This window comes from Meles meles, chromosome 7 (genome assembly GCF_922984935.1).
Source record: "Meles meles chromosome 7, mMelMel3.1 paternal haplotype, whole genome shotgun sequence".
NCBI classification, from domain to species: domain Eukaryota; kingdom Metazoa; phylum Chordata; class Mammalia; order Carnivora; family Mustelidae; genus Meles; species Meles meles.
The window spans coordinates 90218552-90239341 of NC_060072.1; the positions used below are offsets into that span (position 1 = coordinate 90218552).

General features: G+C 60.0%; 1 protein-coding gene across 5 annotated transcripts; it reads left to right on the forward strand.

The window, feature by feature from the left end:
- The first annotated feature begins 1525 nt into the window (after positions 1–1525).
- On the forward strand, positions 1526–20749 carry TNS2 (tensin 2). Of its 5 annotated transcripts, none has more exons than XM_046013780.1 (29): positions 1526–1696; positions 8992–9100; positions 9559–9596; positions 10468–10506; positions 10818–10856; positions 10996–11045; positions 11229–11400; positions 11689–11739; positions 12063–12185; positions 12273–12337; positions 13180–13263; positions 13721–13833; positions 13928–13988; positions 14269–14344; positions 14589–14718; positions 14799–14864; positions 14939–15052; positions 15239–16450; positions 16588–16738; positions 16866–17458; positions 17574–17663; positions 18004–18129; positions 18328–18420; positions 18548–18625; positions 18799–18876; positions 19503–19671; positions 19754–19822; positions 19941–19970; positions 20101–20749. In XM_046013780.1, exons 1-29 carry the CDS (start codon positions 1622–1624, stop codon positions 20237–20239), a joined length of 4233 nt encoding a protein of 1410 aa, XP_045869736.1. In that variant the 5' UTR covers positions 1526–1621; the 3' UTR covers positions 20240–20749. The 5 variants fall into 5 exon arrangements, with proteins under 5 accessions (XP_045869736.1, XP_045869735.1, XP_045869737.1 ...); XM_046013779.1 differs by lacking the exon at positions 1526–1696 and adding an exon at positions 4381–4529; XM_046013781.1 differs by lacking the exon at positions 1526–1696 and adding an exon at positions 6235–6303.
- Positions 20750–20790: the final 41 nt, after the last annotated feature.

The window sequence follows — 20790 nt, forward strand, 5'->3', positions numbered from 1 at the left end:
AGAGAGAAGTGAGGGAAAGGACAGAGGTGGAAAAGAAAATCTTAAGCAGAGGGGCGCCTGGGTGGCTCAGTGGATTAAGCCGCTGCCTTCGGCTCAGGTCATGATCTCAGGGTCCTGGGATCGAGCCCCGCATCGGGCTCTCTGCTCCGCGGGGAGCCTGCTTCCTCCTCTCTCTCTGCCTACTTGTGATCTCTCTCTCTGTCAAATAAATAAATAAAATCTTTAAAAAAAAAAAAGAAAATCTTAAGCAGAGAGTATGCGCAGTGCAGAGCCCGATGTGGGGCTCAATCTCACAACCCTAAGGTTCCTGACCTGAGCTGAAATCAAGAGTCAGTTTAAATTTGACTGAGCCACCCAGGCACCCCTTTTCCCCTTTTCTCCCAGTCATAGACTTTGTGGGTATTTTCCAAATGGCTAGAGACAGACTGTTGGATTGCAAGGCAGGAACAAGGACAGGGGCCGAGAATCCTTAAGGTCACAAGGGGGTGGGGCAAAGAACCCAGGAAACAGTTTGGAGGAAGATGGGGATGCAGACAGGAGCCCAGCTACCCAAGTGGCTTTTTACAGTAGCTGCTCTTGGGGTTCTTGCCAGTGCACTGATATTTTCAAAACGTGGAGGGTTAGGGGCCCTGTGCTGACTGCAAGCCTTCCACGTGGGTTTAGGTGAGAACGAAATTCCCAGGCCGCCTGGGGAACCCATCTCCACCACTGGGCATCAGTCTGCCGCTTTCTCCAAGCCTTCATTTCGAGCTCCTCCCCAGAGTGCCAGGAAAATGGTGGAAAGAATAAAAATGGGAAAAGCTAACTTAGAGCTTCACATTGGGCACAGGAAGGGTAGAGAAGGCACTCCCTGTACTGTGTCCCAGGAGGGCACTCGAAATCCAAGGGAAAGGTAGGTGCTGGGATGGCCCCGTCCTCAGGATGTGCGGACACTCTCAGAAGCCCAGCAGCAGGAACGGATCCCAGGACTGGTGTGTCCTGTCATCCTGCTATGAACCTTGAGTGACCAGAAGGGATCAGGTATGGCATCCTATTTTATGAGTCACTTCCAAGCAGCTTGGATCCCCTGTAAGTACACATAGCAGAGATTCTCCCAAACAATCAGGCACTAGGCTCTGGGACCCGGGCAGTGAGGTCCCAGCCAGGCCCGAAGGCATCACCTCAAGCGCAAAGCAAGCTCACAGCATCTGGTTTCTCAGGAAGTGGGAGAGGAGCTACACATCTGCTCCTGGGAAGCATTATTTCTCAAATAAAACCTTGTTTCTTGGCAACCATTATAGCCCCCAGGGCCACGAGTGAAGGGGGGACTGACTTCCCTCACCCTCCCGCCTCACCAAAGAGGAGTTTGGAAGAGGCGAGCTGTGTTGCTCCACGCCCAGCTGCAGCAACCTCGCCCATCTGCAGCAACCTCCCGGTTGGACAATACGCCCTCTGTCCTCAGCCAGCAGATCCGCCTCTGGTCTCAGCTCTGCCCCTTCCCCCGCTCTTCCTGGTTCCCAGCACCCAAACCCTCCACGGAAGTCCCCCTGACCCAGTGCTCTTCCAGCCAGGACAGCCCATGCCCCTCAAAGCCCTCCGATGGTCCCCCACCCCGAGGATCTGAGCACACTCGGTCACAGGCATGCGATCTCCCCAGACCTCGGAAGAGGGGGTTCAGCCTTCAGTCCCCAGATGGGCTGCCCTCTGCATAGTCAAGGTAAGAAAACCTGCATGGAGGAAAGGGTCAGGGGGTGTTCCTGAAACTCTGTTCCACCTTTACTAACACCATCCTTTCTGCTCCCTTTCCCCTCCCTTCGGAGGCTCCCACCACTCGCCACTCTGAAGTGGTAGTCAGGATGTCTGGCTGGCTCCATATGCCACCCACGTTAATTTCACTCCCACCAAACCACCTCCTATATATACTTTCTCACTTTCAACCTTCCTCATCACCTTCCCTCTGGCAGGCCCCTAACCACCTGTTCCCTGCGTCCCTCAAGTCTGAGCTGGAAGTTCAGCTACCCATCTTGTAACTCCCAATTCCTTGGAACCTCAGAAGTTCCTCTCAGGGGCAACACCACCAGCAGGAGCGTGAGGCTCCAGCCCTGCCCTCGGCTCAGGGATCCAATCAAGGGCCTATTTTCTAAGTCCCAGTCTCTCCCTTGGTACCTTTAAAGATTAGAACCTGGGGTGCCTGGCTGGCTCAGTCAGAAGAGCATGGGACTCTTGATCTAGGGTCGGTCTTGAGTTCAAGACCCACACTGGGAATAAAGATTACTTATATAAATAAGCTTAAAAAATAAATAAAGCTTAGAACTTACCCCCTTCAGCAGGCATCCCAGTCACCTAGCCACGACCCCTACCGAACTCTGGGAAGGACAAGATTTTTTAAAAGCTGGCTATAAAAGGGTCCCTGGGTGGCTCATTTGGTTGTTTCTAACTCTTGATCACAGCTCAGGTCTTGATCTCAGGGTCATGAGTCCAAGCCCCACACTGGACTCCACACTGGATATGGAGTCTACTTTAAAAAAAAAAATTTTTTTTTTTAAGATTTTATTTATTTGACCGAGATCACAAGTAGGCCGGGAGGCAGGCAGAGAGTGAGGAAGGGAAGCAGGCTCCCCGCTGAGCAGAGAGCCCAATGCGGGGCTTGATCCCAGAACCCTGGGATCATGACCTGAGGCGAAGGCAGAGGCTTTAACCCACTGAGCCACCCAGGGGCCCCTAAAATTTTTTTTTAATTAAAAAAAAAAGAGTTAGCTATAGACTCCAAAGAAATGAGCAAATTTTCCTATGTTATCTTGACTACATAATCAAATCTTCCGGAAATACACAGAATGACCCTCAGCCCTGCACCCTCCGCACTAGCCTCTGATCCCTGTTGCTCTCTTTGGGCCTTCCCCAAACTCTGGCCTCCCCACTCCTCCCAGTGCCTCCCCACCTCTTCTCTTTCCACCCAATTCCAACCCCTCCGCCCCTCACCCCGCCCTCCCTCCAGTGGTTCCCGCTGCTTTAACCTCTTAGCAGACTGCCTACTAGACACCAAACCAGCCAAGAGCAGTAAGATCCAGGCTCCCCAGTCCCAGCCACACCCACCCCTTCCAAATGCCAGTCTCTGAGGGACCCACTTTGTCACCATGTCTCTCCCCAGCTGCCAGACTGGAATCAGAACCAGACTTCCCAGCCTTTGCCAAAGGCAAGAGGAGCACAGAGATGACCCAGTTGAGAGCTGAGACAGGGAGGGAAAAAGGGCCTTGGAGCTGGTGGTACTGGCTGCCTTCAGCAGGCATTGGACATTGAGCCCTGGGCACTGGCTTCTCAGAATCCACACTCCCCCCCTCCCCCCAACACACACACCAGTTAGAATCATGGAAAATCCAGTGGGGAGGGTGAGGGAGGGCAGGAGGGAGGTTGAGGAAGTGCTCAATACTAGAAAACACCGATGCATCTGAGAATGCGAATAGATTCAGAGTTTCTAGAAAGACATCCCTTTCCTCTACCTTCCCCTCCAGGCTGACAACTCAAATCACCCCAGGGCCCATTTGTTTCTATCCAGTACCAGATCCAGACACTGCATAAGGGATTGGCAGACCACAGACTGAACTTCCATTTCCACTGTAACACCTGGGACTTAAGTTAAATAGGAGAAAGACTTTCTTGATAGGCTCAGAGAGTGGGCATCAGGTCCAGCTCCAAAGCAAGTGATGGATGGGCCGACTGGAGCTGCTTAGGGGGTGGGAGCTTGAACTTGACGTGGAGGTCCTCGGCTGTGAATCCTTAGGGGAGAAGAGGTGGCCAGGACGTCTCCCCGGTGGCAGAGGACTAGGGAAGGGTGTCCAGGGACTTGGGACACCCGGAACAGCAGGCATCTTGATCTGAATCTGGCTCCCCATGGGGTAGGTGGCGCTGGCCCCACCAGACCAGACCGCGGGTGGGTCCTGACTTAGGGGTCAGGCTCATTCCCAAATACTCTCCTGTGGAGGGGGCGACTGAGAGAGGCCGCGGCAGCTCTCTGTAGCGTTTCTAATGCCTTCTGGACCTATGGCCACTTTTTCTTCTGTGTCTGTCTGGCTCCTGCGTTGTTTTGCTTTTTGCTGTGTCCTGCCGGGGTCGTCTCTCCCGGGATCGGAGCCTTCCCCGTCCGTGTGTCCTCCGTGTCCGCCTCCTCCCGCTCTCCCCATCCCGGTCTCTTCCTGTCTCCGAGCGCCCCTATGCCAGCCTCCGCGTCCCTCCTCGCCCTGCGCCCTTGGAGCGCGGGCCCGCAGAAGGCGGGGAGGACGAGAGGGAGCCGGAGGCGGCCGAGGGGCGGGGAGCGGGGGAACGTGGGGATTGGAGCCGGCAGGAGGGAGGAGAGCAGCGCGGGAGGGAGCGAGGGCGGGCGCGGGGCGCGGCGGGAGCGGGAGGGAGCCCGGGAGAGCGCGGCGCCCGCTCCCGCCTCCTCCGCCTCCTCCGCGTCCGCTCTGCGCGGGCCCGGCGGGATGGGCTGGCCCGGGGGCTCCCCCTGCTGCTGCCCCGCCCCGGCGCGCCCCCGCCCCGCCGGGCGCCCCCCGCAGGTGAGTGGCCGCGCGGCCGCGGGGCGGGAGGGCGGCAGCCGGTGCGTCACGGCGCCCGGGCGGGGTCGGTCGCCAGGGGGCGCGGGGTCTCGGGAGCCCGGGGACCCGGGGAGGCCGCGCCGGAGGTTAGGGCTGGAGCTGGGGGCCGGGGTCCGGGGAGCAGGCGGGCCGCGGTGCGCCTAGCGGCGGGAAGCCCGGCAGAGAACCAGGGGGCGGGTCGCGGCCCGCGGTCGCACTGCTGTCCCGCCCTCGCGCATCCTGGGCGCCCCGGCCGCCACGGGGCGCACGTTGCCCCCACAGGCGGGCAGGGGACCTGGGCGGGAACGGGAGGCTGCGCGCCGGCCTGGTCAGAGAGAGTGTATGCGAGGCTTTTCCTTTTCCAGTTCACTTCTGGGGAGACTGAGGCTGGTTCCATTTTTCAGCCCCACTCCTCACCCCCCCCCCTTCTGCTTCTCCCCTCAATTCTACAGATCCCTCCCGGCGCACTCATATATCCCGCCTCTCCTTCCCGGGGCCTCACCCCTCCTCCGCGGCTGGGCTCCCAGCCTCTCATCCAACCACAGCTATTTCCAGGAAGGGGGAGTGTGGGTGGAGGGGGTTTTCCAAACAAACCCAGGGCTTCGGAGTAAGAGGGGGCCAGGCTGGGGAGAGACTAACAGGCTCCGGAATGTTCCAGACAGGAGGAGGGCGAGGGTCCTAGGGGGTCTAGCCATGTCTTCCAGACCTGCCCCGGTGAGCTCCTTTTCTCTCAACTCTGGCTTTCCCCATTTCCATCTCACTTCGGAGGCGCCCCACGAAGTGGGGAGAGACTCAGAGCCATGCTTCCCTAGCCAACCCACACAGGGGTTAGTGAGTCCCCCAGAGGGAACTACCGTGTGAGGGGACCTTTCAGCCCCTCTGGGTACAGCAAGTACAGAAGGAAGAATGCTGAAGGGGTATCCTGGTCAAGGTATGTGCAACAGGAGCAGTGAAAGGCCACCCCAACCTACCCACCCACCACAGTGCTCCTCTTCTCCTGCAATTTGGCTGCCAACTGGACCGGGACAGACCCAGTTACCAACACTGGCCAGGGCCCTGGAATGTCCTGGGACCCAGCCAGGGTTGATGGGATGGGAATGGGTCGCAGAGCCAGTGCCCCTCTCCAGTTACACGCTATGGGCCCAAGCCTGGCCACAGAGATCCCTCCCGGCCTAAGGTACTCTGGGGACAGACTTCCTGACCTGAAAGGAGGATTAGGGCTTCAAAGGCGAAGCTTCAGCCCAGGCCCATGCCAGGCAGGTCCAAAGACGTTTCCCGAGTAGGCTCTCATAGGGGGGCTCATCTCAGAGATGGCAGGATTAGACCAGTCCCTTGGGCATGAAGGAGGGAGAGGCAAGTCTGAGGACCTGGTGGGAGAAGCCTGAGCTCTGGTACATTCAGTAAATACCATGCAAATGAGGAGAGGCATATTTGCACATTCTTTCAAGTGACAGCTCCAACCAGTCAAAGGGCTGCTGTCCAAGACTTGGGGCTGAGGACCCCCTGGCCCTTAACCCCGTATATTTTTGGAAGATTCTACCCCCTCCCACACACACACACACACACACTTCCAAGGCCCCAGTCCACCTCCTTCCCTTGACTCCCGGGACAGGAAGTTGGCCATACTCCCAGGAGGGAGACAGGAGGCCCTCAGAGGGGGGTGGAGTATGTGTTGGGAGGGGGGAGCCTCCTGTCCAGTCCTTAGGCCCTGGGACAGCTGCTGAGGAAGGAGAGCAGAGCTAGGAGAGCCATGAAGGTAATACTCAGCCTGGGGTCTTGGAGGGGTGCGGTGCAGATAGGGCCCAGCCCTAGGGCCTGGGTGGAGGGCCTACATAGCAGGGCTGGGAAGAGGGGCTAGGGATCTGGAAGGTCTGGCTGGAAGAAGCCAAGGAATGGGGGTGCTAGGGAGGGAGGGTGGGGGAGGGAGGACTGTTAGGAGCAGAGCTGCTGGGGTGCTCTCAGGAGAAAACCTCCAGCGCCTTGGGCTGGAGCAGGAGAATGGAGCACTCCTGTGGGGAGAAAACTCTTGTGGCTGGAATTAGGCCTTCCAGTGTGTATGGGAGGGATGGGGGAGGTAGTGTGTGTTCTCCTTTTCCTACTTCACAACCAGTGAAACTGAGGCAGGAAGCTGGCCCTCAGTTTATTTTCCCTGCCCCTCAGGATGCACTCCTGATTCTAGGCTGCCTGGAGTAGTGATTCCCAGCTCCCTCTTCCTCCCCACAAGAGGTCCCCTGAGAGCCTGAGAGCTCAGGCTGGGAGGCTGGCCTGGTCGGGGACACAGTGTTCCCCACTGGCCCTTGAGCCCTGCCCTGAGACCTAAATCCTCACACACAGCCCCCCACCCCACCCCGCCCCCGCCCCATGGGGGCTGGATCTCAGGATCCTTGCGGATCCCTGGATAGGGTGGATCCCAGGGCAGGGGCAGCTCCAGAGCCAGGGGACTGGGGGCAAAAGATCCTGGGCTGACACTCCCAGCAGGGTAGATCCTGGGAATCTGATCTCCTGGCCTCCCCCACATCCTCCCCCCCCCCACACTTCCTGGAGCAGCGACCTGCCCCTTTCCCGCCTGCACTCCCCTCCACTTCCAGGGCTGGGCTTCTCCTCACACCAGCCAGACAGCCTACCCTCCACCCAGGGGAAGCAGCTGCCTCCGCCAGGCCGCTTCCAGGAAGCCCCGGGCCGGGCCCCAGCATTGTTCAGGCCCGCAGTCAGCACCCCAGCCAGCCGGACATCATGAAGTCCAGCGGCCCCGTGGAGAGGCTGCTCAGAGCACTGGGGAGGAGGGACAGCAGCCGGGCAAGCAACAGGGTAGGAGTGCCCGCTGGCTGGGCAGAGGAGGGGCAGGGGAGGAGGTATGGGCAGTGGGGGAGGGGGCCAGGACTCAGGCCAGACCCCCACCACCACCACCCTGCATGCCCTCACCACACTGCCTCTTTGGAGCGGCCCAGGCTGTGGTGTGAGCAGCAGAAGTCTGGATTAGGGCAGAATCTGGAGTCTGCTTTGGCTCCTTCAGCTTCTCTGCCCTAATTCAGGGAGACCCTGGGGATCCTCACCTCTAGACCTGCACTCTGGTATACAGACTTCACGGTAGCACTTTTCCAGGTCCCACCCGGAGCCCCAGAGCAGGGCTAAGAGATCAGGCCCCTTCCCTTAGCTAAGAAGTTTGGGGGAAATGGGGTGGAAGTGGCAAACAGAGGGCGGTGGCAGCCAGGTCTCGGAAGTGCTTTAGACACTGGGGCTTTGCTTTCCCCTGATACCGTCTGTGCGCGCTGTTAGTGCCAGAATGCACCCAGCTTTCCTAATGGGTCTGACTAGGTTGTTCCAGAGAGTTCAGTTGGGGTTTAATCCAGCTGCTTTGGGACAGCCAAGAGACCAAAAGTGCTGCCTGGGTCCCCAGGATGGGGGACCTGGAGGCCTATCACTCCATTTCCCCATATTTTCTCAGCCTTATCTCCAAAAAGCAGCAGCTCAGGGCAACATGAGACAATATTATGGGGGGGGCGGGGGGGGGGCGGGAACTTGAACTCTTGATGGAGGAGAAACATGGATAAAAGGGAGAAGACACGTACAATCCCCAGACAGAGGGTGAGTGAGGTGAACCCACAGTGGGAGAGATGGGACTTCAGGGCCATGAGAGGGCATTCCTGCCTCACTGCACTCCAGGTAGGGAGGGGGCCTAACAGGGCATCTAGTCCATCCCTTCTTATATTCCATGCTGGAATCCCACTTGAACCTCCACAAATGACGGGGTGCTCCCTACATCCAAAAGTAGCAAGGCAGCTAAATGTTTCCCTCAGTGTGCCGCCTCTGTCTGCCTGTCCCTCCAGCATTACCGCCCCCTCCTTACACAATTGCTGCCTGCCGCCTCAATGCACACGGAGTAAACATGTTGTTCTGACAGTAGGGGGAGGAGGGCATGTCAGCTGTCTGGAGCGTGGGGACAGCGGGAGCCAGGAGAGTAGGACTGGCTGAGGCCACTCCTGCCAGGTCAGTCTGGGTGTCACGTGACTGACATCCTACATTCGTGTCCGACTCCCCTCCTGATCATTCTCCACAGGGACCATCATCTGGGGAGGGTGTATGGGAGGAGAAATGGGGAACGGTTGTACAGCAAAGTTAGCACCCCCAACCAGGAGGAAAGCTCTAGCACTCTGGGAGGCAGTGACCACAAGGGTCTCACACACCAGGGCCACATGAGGGGCCTGAGTGATCAGGAGGTGACCCGGCTGGGGTGACGCAAGGGGCTAGATCCCACACACTATCAAAGACAGGCCAGGCCCCACAGTGGCCTGGAAACAGGTGTGGCCAAGTGCGTCTAGGAGTGTGGGGACTTTATCAGGACGGAGAGAGCAAGAAACCAGTGCCATGCTAAGACCCTGGTTCAGTCTCAGAGGTGGGGCCACTGAGAACTGATACCTCTGCCCGCGTGTCCCTCCACCCCCAGCCCAGGAAAGCTGAGCCACACAGCTTCCGAGAGAAGGTCTTCCGGAAGAAGCCACCAGTCTGTGCAGTGTGTAAGGTGACCATCGATGGGACTGGCGTTTCCTGCAGAGGTGAGGTGCCCCATCCTGTGACTGAGACTTTCCACCCAGCACCACTTCAGGCACAACTGCAGCAGGCAAACTCACGGAAATCATCATGAGCCTGCTGCCCCTGGACCAGGCAACACAGGAGCCAGGAGGCAATTGCCTCCCTTCCAAACAGGACTTTCTCCCCATGACAGACAACCAACCACCCCTGGAACCCAGAAGACCCACTGCTCCCCACCACTTCCCCACTGTGACCTGTTATGTGGACTTCTCTCCCTCCCTCCCTGGCCTGGGTAGTACTACCCACTGCCATATGCTTCCCTTGAACTGCCCCTGCCCCTACCCCCACTCCATCTCAACACATTTGTGGAAGTCCCAAGATCTGGTCCCTGGGCCTGGGGAGATGGGGGGAGGGGTGCCCCCTCCAGTGCCCTCAAAAGGCCCTTGCTAACCTCTCTGTTCTCTGCACCATCCCTCTCTAGTTTGCAAGGTGGCAGCACATAGAAAATGTGAAGCAAAGGTGGGTGCTTGACTGGGGAAGGGGGACTGGAATCCCTTGCTCTGAAACAGGCTTCTCCGGCCACACTGGCATCAACCCTCCACCCCGCTCATCACTGGGGAACCCCTGCTGGGGTGGGAGAGGGTGTTGTACTGGGCCCTTTAAGAACCACCCTACTCCACCCCCTGGAGGGCTGGCCCAGGCCAGTGGACAGGAGACAGCGTTTGTCTTGGTGCTGTGCCCAGGCTGCAGCTGGCGAGAGGATGGGGGTGGGGGAGAGGAGGAGAATGAGGAGGAGGAAGGGTGGGGTGGGTGGGTGGGGGAGCAGGATTTCAAAGACTGAGCAGCCGGATGGGCTGTACCTTCCCTCTGGGGAAGGGTCCTCAGGATGCCTGGGTGGGTCTCATCCTGGGCCCTGGAAAAGGCAAGGCAGAAGGTATAAGATAGCACCACTGTCCACTGGGGACCTGAGACAGCCCCATCTCTGCGGAGGTTCCCCGGTCCTCGTCCTGCAGCGCGGGGGGTCCCAGGGCTTGCAGTTGGTCTGGGGGAGCCGTGTGCCCAGGGGCGGGGTCTCCCGGTGAAAGAGGCCAGTGTCCGCTCCTGGCCACGGCCTGCCTCCACGGCTCTATATATAACCCTTGCCCGCAGCTGGATGAATGGGGGTCTGTGTGGGAAGGGGGCTGGTAGCCAAGAGCAACAAGTGGGGGGCCCAGGGGTGGGAGACCAAGAGGCCAGAGGGGAGGCTCTCTTAAACAGAGGAACCTCAGCTGGAGTGTGTGCTCATCTGTGGAAAGCCCCTCCACCTTGCTGAGGCTGAGGGTAGCCCCATCCTCAGCCCAGGAGAGCCCATCGCACCAGGAGCTCAGTGCCTCACTCCGTCCCCTTCCAGGTGACTTTGTCCTGTCAGGCCCTGCCTCCTGCGGAGCTGGTGAGTGCGCTCTGAGATGGACTGAGGGAGGCAAGGAACCTGGCTGAGGTGTCCCAAGGTCTGGTGGCCACAGACCCGGGGCCCCCAGGGGGTTAAGTCGAATGGACTGCTGTGGGTGTTGGTCCTCCTGAAGGAGAGGGAAAAAATGAGCCCTCTGCTCTTCTTGCCCCTGGGCCTGCTGGGGGTTAGGACTCCTGTCCCCTCGCCCAGTACAGCCCCCACAGGGACGCCGGCGTGCCCTCTCCGCCAGCGCCAGCCTGGTCCCTGCCCCCGTCCTAACCCCTTCCTTCGCTTTCTCCATCTCCCTCCAGCGGAGAAACACGGCCCCTGTGAGGCGCATAGAGCATCTGGTGAGTGATGCTGGAGGAGGGGGCGAAAGCAGGTAGCTCTAGGTTTCGACCTAGGTTTCGTCTGGGGACTCTGGAGCGGGGAGCCTAGACCAGGGTGGGGGGCACCCGAACATGTGCACCATCTCCTCTCATCCACCAGGGATCCACCAAGTCTCTGAACCACTCAAAGCAGCGCAGCACTCTGCCCAGGTAAGTGAGGGCGCCGAGGTGGTCCCCCACCTCAGCCCTGCGCAGCGTTCCCCAGAAAAGCTCTCCGGGGCAGCCCCCCGCCCGCGAGCGGCCCCACCGACCCTGGGAACCCCCGAGGTCTCGCCCTCCGCTCCCACCGGGAGCCCCGCCCCCGAGCCTGACGCAGGCTTCGCCCCCTCCTAGGAGCTTCAGCCTGGACCCGCTTATGGAGCGCCGGTGGGACTTGGACCTCACTTACGTGACGGAGCGGATCCTGGCCGCCGCCTTCCCCGCGCGGCCGGACGAACAGCGACACCGGGGCCACCTGCGCGAGCTGGCTCACGTGCTGCAATCCAAGCACCGCGACAAGTACCTGGTGAGGGGCGGGGCCTCCCACAGTCGGCCAATGATAGGGCTGGGAGATCCAGATGGGCGGAGCTGCCCCCGACGCCAATCTCTCAGAGGCGCGGCCCCAGGGGGGCGCGGCACGGGGGCGGGGCCGCGGGAACCGATCGGGAACGCCCCCTCTGGGCTGTCAAGGCTAAGCCGGGCTCTAGGGACCGCGATCTCCCCGTTTGGAAGAGAGACTTTGCTTAGAGTTACGGCAGGGGACTGTGCCTCGCTCCTTGAGGTTACCTCCGTCTAAAGTCCCCTTTACTTGCAGCTCTTCAACCTTTCAGAGAAAAGACATGACCTGACCCGCCTAAACCCCAAGGTAGGAAGGGGGATTAAAGCCATTCAACTGAGCGAGCCCCACCCTTGAAGCCCCCAACCTCCTCGTCGTTAATAGTAGCGATTGGCATCTACTTCGCTCTTAAGCACTTTCCCAGGAGACTTACTACTTGAGACACGTATGGTGCATGGTGCAGCGGGCATCAGCCCATTGTACCTGTGAGGAAAATGTTGAGGCTGTCTTGGACAACCAACAGTCCCTTGACCTTGGCCTCAAGCGACCCCTACCCCTGGTCCCTTTTCCATCCCCACCCATCTCTCTTTGCCTGTGGCCCCCACTATCAGTTGTACCCCCACACATCCCAGGTCCAGGACTTCGGCTGGCCTGAGCTACATGCGCCCCCACTGGACAAGCTGTGTTCCATCTGCAAAGCCATGGAGACGTGGCTCAGTGCCGACCCACAGCACGTGGTCGTACTGTACTGCAAGGTGGGCTGGGACCTCAGGTTCAAAGGGCTGGGGGGCCCTCAGCCTGGGGCCCCAGCTTTCCCTACATTCCTCTCTCTGTGTCCTCAGGGAAGCAAGGGCAAGCTCGGGGTCATCGTCTCCGCCTACATGCACTACAGCAAGATCTCTGCAGGGTGAGGCTCCCAGCCCCTGACTGGTCCCTTCCCCAGTGACCCTGCCTCCAGTGGGCCTTGATGAGCCCGCCTCCCTTGAAGCCCACCTCTGTGTGTTCAGAGAGCCATTTACTATCAACTTGGCCTTTCCACCTCCTTTTTCTCACTTGTACTTCACCAGTGTTCCCAGTGGAGGGTTGGCATCAGATTCCTGGGGCGGATGGAACAAAGTGGCACAAACTAAGTGACTTAAAACCACAGAAATTAGTTGCCTCGGTTCTGGAGTCTAGGAGTCTAAAACGAGGTGTCAACAGGGCTGCACTCCCACTGAGACTGGGTAGAACCCTTCCTTGCCTCTTTCTAGCTGCTGGTGGTGACCAGCCATCCTTGGTGTTCCTTGGCTTGCTGCTGTGTCACTCCAGCTCTGCCTGGGTCATCACATGGCTTTCTTCCTGTGTGTGTGTCTGTCTGTCTCTTCTCTTCTTCTAAGGGCACCATAGTGGATTAAGGGCTCATCCCTACTCCAGTATAACATCTTAACTAATTCCATCTGCAACGACCCTATTTCCAAATAAGGTCACATTCTGAGGTACATATGTTTTGGGGAGACACAATTCAACCCATAACATGGTTTTATTGCCCCATTTTATAGAGGAGGAAACTAAAAACTCAGGGAACACTTGCCTGAGGTCCAACAACTAGTCAAGTGACTATCTGTGGGGTTTCTTGTCCTCTTCGCCATGGCTCTGGGCTTCCACTAGACTCAGGGGATCACCCGTCTCCTCCCTCCCCTGGGGCTTAGGGTTGGGAGGCCTGGATGGATACCTGCCCCTGATCCCCCACACTGGCCCTGCGGTCCCCAGGGCAGACCAGGCACTGGCCACACTCACCATGAGGAAGTTCTGCGAGGACAAGGTGGCGGCGGAGCTACAGCCCTCCCAGCGCCGGTGAGCAGCCTGGGTGGGGATGGGCCGCAGGAGCTGCTCCCTCCATGGCCCCAGGGCCCAGATCCTCTGTTCATACAGCACACCCTAAGGGAGCACCTTCTGTGTGCCGGGCACTGAAGCAAGTGCTAAGAATTCAGAACGAACCAGCTCCCTACTCTCACAGAGCCTGTGAGAAAGAGAGACTTGTAGGACAGTCAGAGTCCATCTCTGTCAGGGGAAGCAGAGATCTGGGGGGAAAGGACATCCTAGGCAGAGGGGCCAGCAACTACAAGCCTTGGAGACAGCAAGAGGGATTGAGGTTAGACGCAAGGAAGAACTTTCTGGTGAGCCAGAAGGTGGGAAGGCAGTGCTAAGAAGGGCAGGCCTTCTGGGGGGTGTGTGTGTGCATAGTAGAAATGATACAAAGGGATCCCCCTGAGGGAGGGGCTTATGTTCTCACTGACACGCTCCCTACCAGATACATCAGCTACTTCAGCGGCCTCCTGTCTGGCTCCATCAGGATGAACAGCAGCCCTCTCTTCCTGCACTATGTGCTCGTGCCTGTGCTGCCAGCCTTTGAACCTGGCACTGGTGAGTCTGCCTGGGATGTGCTCCACAGGGAGGGCCGTCCCCCATCCTCTCCCCCCAGCAGCCCCCACATGCCTTCTCCTTCCTGCGCCTCCAGGCTTCCAGCCCTTCCTCAAGATCTACCAGTCCATGCAGTTGGTCTACACCTCTGGAATCTAGTGAGTGCCCTGTTCCCAGGCCCCTGCTCCTGGCTTCCTGTTCCTCCAACCTCCCCAAGCCCCCATCCCTCACCTCCCCCAGCTCCTGCCACTGCACCCAGAAACGTATGCCATCATGGAGTCCATTTTACAGATGGAGAGGCTGATGCTCAGCGAAAGGTCCGTCGCTCAGGGCTCAGACTCCAGTCTCCCAGCTCCCTCCTGGCCCTTCATACTCCCCACCCCTGGCCCAGCCCAAGTGCCCCAGAGTTCAGCCTCTGCCTTGCCCTCTCTTCCTCAGTCACATCGCAGGCCCTGGGCCCCAGCAGCTTTGCATCAGCCTGGAACCAGCCCTCCTCCTCAAAGGAGATGTTATGGTGAGGGGGGCCATGGGAGGGCGTTACAGGGGGTGGTATTGTATCCCGCCAGGTGCATAGTCTATGGCGAGTCATCCGTTCAAGGCAGACTGCAGGGCAGAAAGTTAGTCAGGGGTCGGGGGGTGGTCATCACCTTGAGTTGAGATGGGGCAGAGCTGTGACCACACAGTCCCCAGGGTGGAAGCACAGAGGAGACATAAGTGGCCAGGAGGGCCTGACCCCTGGTCTCCCTTCCCGCATCCAGGTGACCTGCTATCACAAGGGTGGTCGGGGGACAGACCGGACCCTGGTGTTCCGAGCCCAGTTCCACACGTGCACCATCCACGGGCCACGACTCACTTTCCCCAAGGACCAGCTAGACGAGGCCTGGGCTGGTGAGTTGGAGACAGATGTGGGGCTGGAGCCCAGGTGAAGGCAGGGAGGGGCCTAGCTCCTCACCGTCCATTCCCCGCAGATGAGAGGTTCCCCTTCCAAGCCTCAGTGGAGTTTGTCTTCTCCTCCAGCCCTGAAAAGATCAAAGGTAAGAGCCAAACCTTGGGGGTGGGACTAAAGATTGGGTCCCTGCTCTCCAACACCTGGGTGGCCCTCCCATAGGCAACACTCCACGGAATGAGCCTTCGGTCTCTGTTGACTACAACACGGCGGAGCCCGCCGTGCGCTGGGATTCCTACGAGAACTTCAACCAGCACCACGAGGACAGTGTGGACGGTGCGTGGGGCAGGCCCAGGGGTGGTGGGAGGTGTAGGTTTGGGGGCACACTCCTTCCTCCCTGGCAGACTCCCCCTCCCAAGAGACACCCTGGAGCATCCTGGACTGTCCCCTCTCATTCACTTGCTCTCTGTCTCTCTCTCTCCTCCCCACTTGCCCTCCCTCCCCGGTCCTCTCCCCACTCAGGCTCCCCAACCCACACCCGAGGACCCCTGGATGGCAGTCCTTATGCCCAGGTGCAGCGGGCCCCCCGCCAGACCCCGCCAGCGCCCTCTCCGGAGCCACCTCCACCCCCCATGCTCTCTGTCAGCAGTGACTCTGGCCATTCGTCCACGCTGACCACGGAGCCCGCAGCCGAGTCCCCTGGCCGGCCGCCCCCAACAGCTGCTGAGCGGCAGGAGCTGGATCGCCTCCTGGGCGGCTGCGGTGTGGCCAGTGGGGGCCGGGGAGCTGGGCGAGAGACAGCCATCCTAGACGACGAAGAGCAGCCCCCCACAGGCGGAGGCCCGCCCCTGGGGATGTATTCGGGCCACAGGCCTGGCCTCAGCCGCCACTGCTCCTGCCGCCAAGGCTACCGGGAGCCCTGTGGGGTCCCCAACGGGGGCTACTACCGGCCGGAGGGCACCCTGGACAGGCGGCGGCTGGCCTACGGGGGCTACGAGGGGCACCCCCAGGGCTACGCCGAGGCCTCCGTGGAGAAGAGGCGCCTCTGCCGATCACTGTCCGAGGGGCCATATCCCTACCCTCCTGAGCTGGGGAAACCAGCCACTGGGGACTTTGGCTACCGGGCCCCAGGCTATCGGGAGGTGGTGATCCTGGAGGACACCGGGCTCCCTGCACTGTGTTCGTGCCCCGCCTGTGAGGAGAAGCTGGCGCTGCCCACTGCAGCCCTATACGGGCTGCGGCTGGAGAGGGAGGCCGGAGAGGGGTGGGCAGGCGAGGCCGGCAAGCCTCTCTTGCACCCGGTGCGGACGGGGCACCCTCTGCCCCTGCTGGTGCCTGCCTGCGGCCATCACCATGCCCCAATGCCCGACTACAGCTGCCTGAAACCCCCCAAGGTGGCTGAGGACGGTCATGAGGGCTGCTCCTATGCCATGTGCCCTGAGAACAGGTATGGGCACCCAGGGTACCCTGCCCTGGTGACCTACGGCTATGGAGGAGCGGTTCCCAGTTACTGCCCAGCATACGGCCGGGTGCCCCACAGCTGTGGCTCTCCAGCTGAGGGCAGAGGGTACCCCAGTTCTGGCGCCCACTCCCCACGGGCTGGCTCCATATCCCCAGGCAGTCCGCCCTACCCACAGTCCAGGAAGCTGAGTTACGAGATTCCTGCGGAGGAGGGAGGGGACAGGTACCCCATGCCTGGGAACCTGGCCCCAGCAGGCCCCTTGGCATCTGCAGGTGAGGGTGCTGGGGTGGGGAGTGCCAAGGGAAGAGGAGGGTTCTGGAAGATGGTGGGGAAGGTGCAGGGTGAGAGAGAGCTAAGCCGTACAGAAGGGACTTCCGACTCACAGCCCCTTTTCTCACCTTTCCCACAGAGTCACCTGAGCCAGGGTCCTGGAGGGAGGGCCCGAGCGGGCACAGCACCCTACCTCGGTCTCCCCGTGACGCTCCGTGCAGTGCCTCTTCTGAGCTGTCTGCGCCTTCCACACCCCTGCACACCAGCAGCCCAGTCCAGGGCAAGGAAAGGTACGAGCAGGGGCTGGGGCTGTCCAGGCACCAAGGCAGCTGGCAAACTGGGGCTGGGGGCGGCTCCCACGGGGGCTCTGGAGCCCTAGTAACCTACTGACCACCTGCCTGCCCTCCCAAACTGCAGCACCCGACGGCAGGACACCACGTCATCCCCCACCTTGGTGCCCACTCAGAGACTAAGTCCTGGCGAGGCCTTGCTGTCTGTTCCCCAGGGAGGCGCTGAAAAGGCTCCCGAGCTGCCAGGAAGAAGCGGGCTAGAGCTTCCGGCCCCTAGCCCCTTCTCCCCAACCTCCCCGCCCAGCTCACCCAGTGATTGGCCTCAGGAGAAGAGCCCGGGGAGCCGCTCGGATGGTGCCAGTCCAAGGGGCCCCGTGCCCACCACGCTGCCTGGCCTCCGCCATGCCCCCTGGCAGGGCCTTCGAGACCCCCCAGATAGTCCGGATGGGTCCCCCCTCACTCCTGTGCCTACCCAGATGCCCTGGCTCGTGGCCAGTTCAGAGCCGCCTCAGAGCTCACCCACGCCTGCCTTCCCCCTGGCTGCCTCCTATGACATCAACGGCCCTACCCAGCCCCCACTTCCCGAGAAACGCCACTTGCTGGGACCTGGGCAACAGCCAGGACCCTGGGGCTCAGAGCAGGCATCACCACCAGCCAGAGGCACCAGTCACCATGTCACCTTTGCACCTCTGCTCTCGGATAATGTTCCCCAACCCCCAGGTATAGAGGCTTTGAGGAGGGTGGGACCCCCTTGTGAGAACCTGTCTCCCAAGGAGGGGTCTGGCATGGGCGCTGGGAAGCACTGGGAGCCAAGCTCGGTCCCTCCCTGTCCTAGAGCCCCCTGTGCAAGAGAGCCAGAGCAACGTCAAGTTCGTCCAGGATACATCCAAGTTCTGGTACAAGCCACACCTGTCCCGTGACCAAGGTGAGAAGCCAGCTTGTCCCTCCCCTCCCACTCCCCTCCCCCGGGCTGCATCTTGGCTCAAGAACCCATCCTTCCAGTTGACACCCTTGGTGCCTCCTCCCTGTCTCATCAGGTTTACCTGGGCTGAGTCTCTCACTAGCAGGTGGTTCTGGGCTTTGGGCCCAAGGAAGTTGACTCAACACTGTCAGTGCCCTTTTAACTTGAAAGTTCCATCCCCAGGTGCCCCAAAACAGCACAGCTGCATCAGGGCAAGAGGCCTAGGGAGCTTGGGTAGCAGAGGTAGACAGGGGCTCTGTGGGGCTCAATCACCACTGTGAAAATTTCTCCCATGTCCTCCCAGCCATTGCCCTACTGAAAGACAAGGATCCCGGGGCCTTCCTGATCAGAGACAGTCATTCATTCCAAGGAGCCTATGGGTTGGCACTCAAAGTGGCCACACCGCCACCCAGTGCCCAGCCCTGGAAAGGTACAGAATGCCCAAACCTGAGGGAGAAGGGGAGTGGTGTGGCGGGAGGTACCAGAAGCAAGACAAGGTGGGGGTGGGCCATGGCCCTTCTCGGTGGGGAGAGGCAGGAAGGGGCCTCTCCAGTTCTGGAAAGAATCCCAGCCGAGGAGAAAGCTGGGACTCAAAATCTGCTAAAGCCTTCCTCTCCCCTCCCCTTAGGGGACCCCTTGGAACAGCTGGTCCGCCATTTTCTCATTGAAACTGGGCCCAAAGGGGTGAAGATCAAGGGCTGTCCCAGTGAGCCCTACTTTGGTGAGCAGCATGGACCAAGAAGGTTCCAGTGGGTTGGTTTGGGGGGCACCAAAGGGTCTCAGGAGGGTGGAGGGAGAGCTGGAGACCTTTGGGGGCACCGCAGGACTCCTCTCACCTCTCCCTGCAGGCAGCCTGTCCGCCCTGGTGTCCCAGCACTCCATCTCCCCGCTGTCCCTGCCCTGCTGCCTGCGCATTCCCAGCAAAGGTGGGTGTCTCGTGGTCGGTCCTCCCACTTCCCCTCACCCGCTGCAGCCCAAGGCAGCACCCCCCAGGCCCTGGCTCCCAGCCTGCCTTCTGGTGGGACCAGTAAAGAGTTCTCCAGTCCCTGGGGAATGTGGCTCCCTGTTGACCTTCCCTGTTGGCCCTCATTTCTCTCAGATCCTCTAGAGGAGACCCCAGAGGCCCCGGTGCCCGCCAACATGAGCACAGCCGCAGACCTCCTCCGTCAGGGTGCCGGTAGGGACCTCCCCTCCCTTCTTCCCTCTCCATGGGCACCTAGTGGGGCACTACAGATGCAGGCAGGAGGTGCTGAAAGGCCTGGAGGTGGCGGGTCCTTCTATTTGTAGTGAGGGTGGAAAGGGGGTCTTCAGTCTAGGACCCCAAAGTCATGAACATGAAAATCTTGGTGGGGGTTGGGATGGCCTTGTTAGAATGCAGATTCCTGGGCCTCTGTCCAGCATTCCTGACTGTAGATCTGGGGAATTGTAGAATCTGCCTTTTTAACAGGCGACCTGTGATTCTAACAACTTTTTTTTTTTTTTTTTTTTTTAGATTTATTTATTTGACAGATAGAGATCACAAGTAGGCAGAGAGGCAGGCAGAGAGAGAGAGGGGGGAGGAAGCAGGCTCCCAGCCAAGCAGAGAGCCCGATGCGGGGCTCGATCCCAGGACCCTGGGATCATGACCTGAGCTGAAGGCAGAGGCTTTAACCCGCTGAGCCACCCAGGCGCCCCGATTCTAACAACTTTTGAGCAGCACTGGTGGGGGAAAGGGCGAGAGCCAGGGGTGTGGAGGGATAGGGGAAGACAAATCTGGGTGCTGGCGAAGCCAGTGCTCCCCTCCAGCCCTTTTCTGTCTCCTAGCCTGCAGTGTGCTCTACCTGACCTCAGTGGAGACAGAGTCACTGACGGGCCCCCAGGCGGTGGCCCGGGCCAGCTCAGCAGCTCTGAGCTGCAGCCCCCGGGCCACGCCAGCCATCGTCCACTTCAAAGTCTCGGCCCAGGGCATTACACTGACAGACAACCAAAGGAAGTGAGTATGTGCACCAAGCCCCCAGGGACCCTGGAGACCCGTTTCTGGCTGTTGCTGACTTTCCCCATGATCCTCCTTGAAGGCTCTTCTTTCGCCGCCATTACCCAGTGAACAGCATCACCTTCTCCAGCACGGATCCTCAGGACCGGAGGTGAGCACAGCCCCACGCTCCCGTCAGGCCCCGCAGACCGAGCAGCCCCCCCACCCCGGCCCTCCTTTGGTAGCTACACCCCTGGGTGCATTTCTTCATGGTTCTTCTCTTTCTTCAGATGGGCCAACCCTGATGGGACCACCTCTAAGTAAGCCTCCACAACAAGTACCACCCCTTCCCTCCATGGAACTGAGGCGCACCCTCCCTCCCCAACCCTGGCTTTGCTTTCGTGGAAGGGATGCTGAGCCCCCCTCCCCACCCTGCCTTTGTATCCCTAGGATCTTTGGTTTCGTGGCCAAGAAGCCAGGAAGCCCCTGGGAGAACGTGTGTCACCTCTTTGCAGAGCTTGACCCAGATCAGCCTGCAGGTGCCATTGTCACCTTCATCACGAAAGTCCTACTGGGCCAGAGAAAGTGAAGGCAGGCCACAAGCTCAGAGCCCACCTCAACACCGCGCGCCTCTCAGCACCCCACAGTCCTCACTTCCCCTGGCCCGGGTGCAGGAGACCCAGGAGCCAGCCACCACCCCCCATAGGAAGGGGTAATGGGCCTCAGCCTGGGACACTGCTCTCCTTCCCTGCCCCAGCCTGCTAAGCCAACTGGATGGGCCTGTGAGATGACTTTGCATGTGAGCAGATGGCAGAGATGGGCGTGTGAAGGGTGAGGAGACAGCAGTTGAACCCTGGAGGGGATCTCTGGACAGCCCCACCTGCAGGAGAACATCAGCCTGGAGGGGGAACTGGGCCTGCCAGCTCCGCCCAGCGGCGGGTCCCAGCCTGGCAGGGAGAGGGGTAAGAGGTGGGGGGGAGCAAGGCACTCCCTCCTCTGCCTCCCCCCCACTGAGCAGAGAGATCAGAGTGGGATCACATGAATAGGGGGAAAAAAAGAGTCTATTTTTGTCTAATAATAAAGAATTTCTATAACATTATTTTGGAGTTGGAGTCGAACCTCATTCACAGGAAGGTCAAG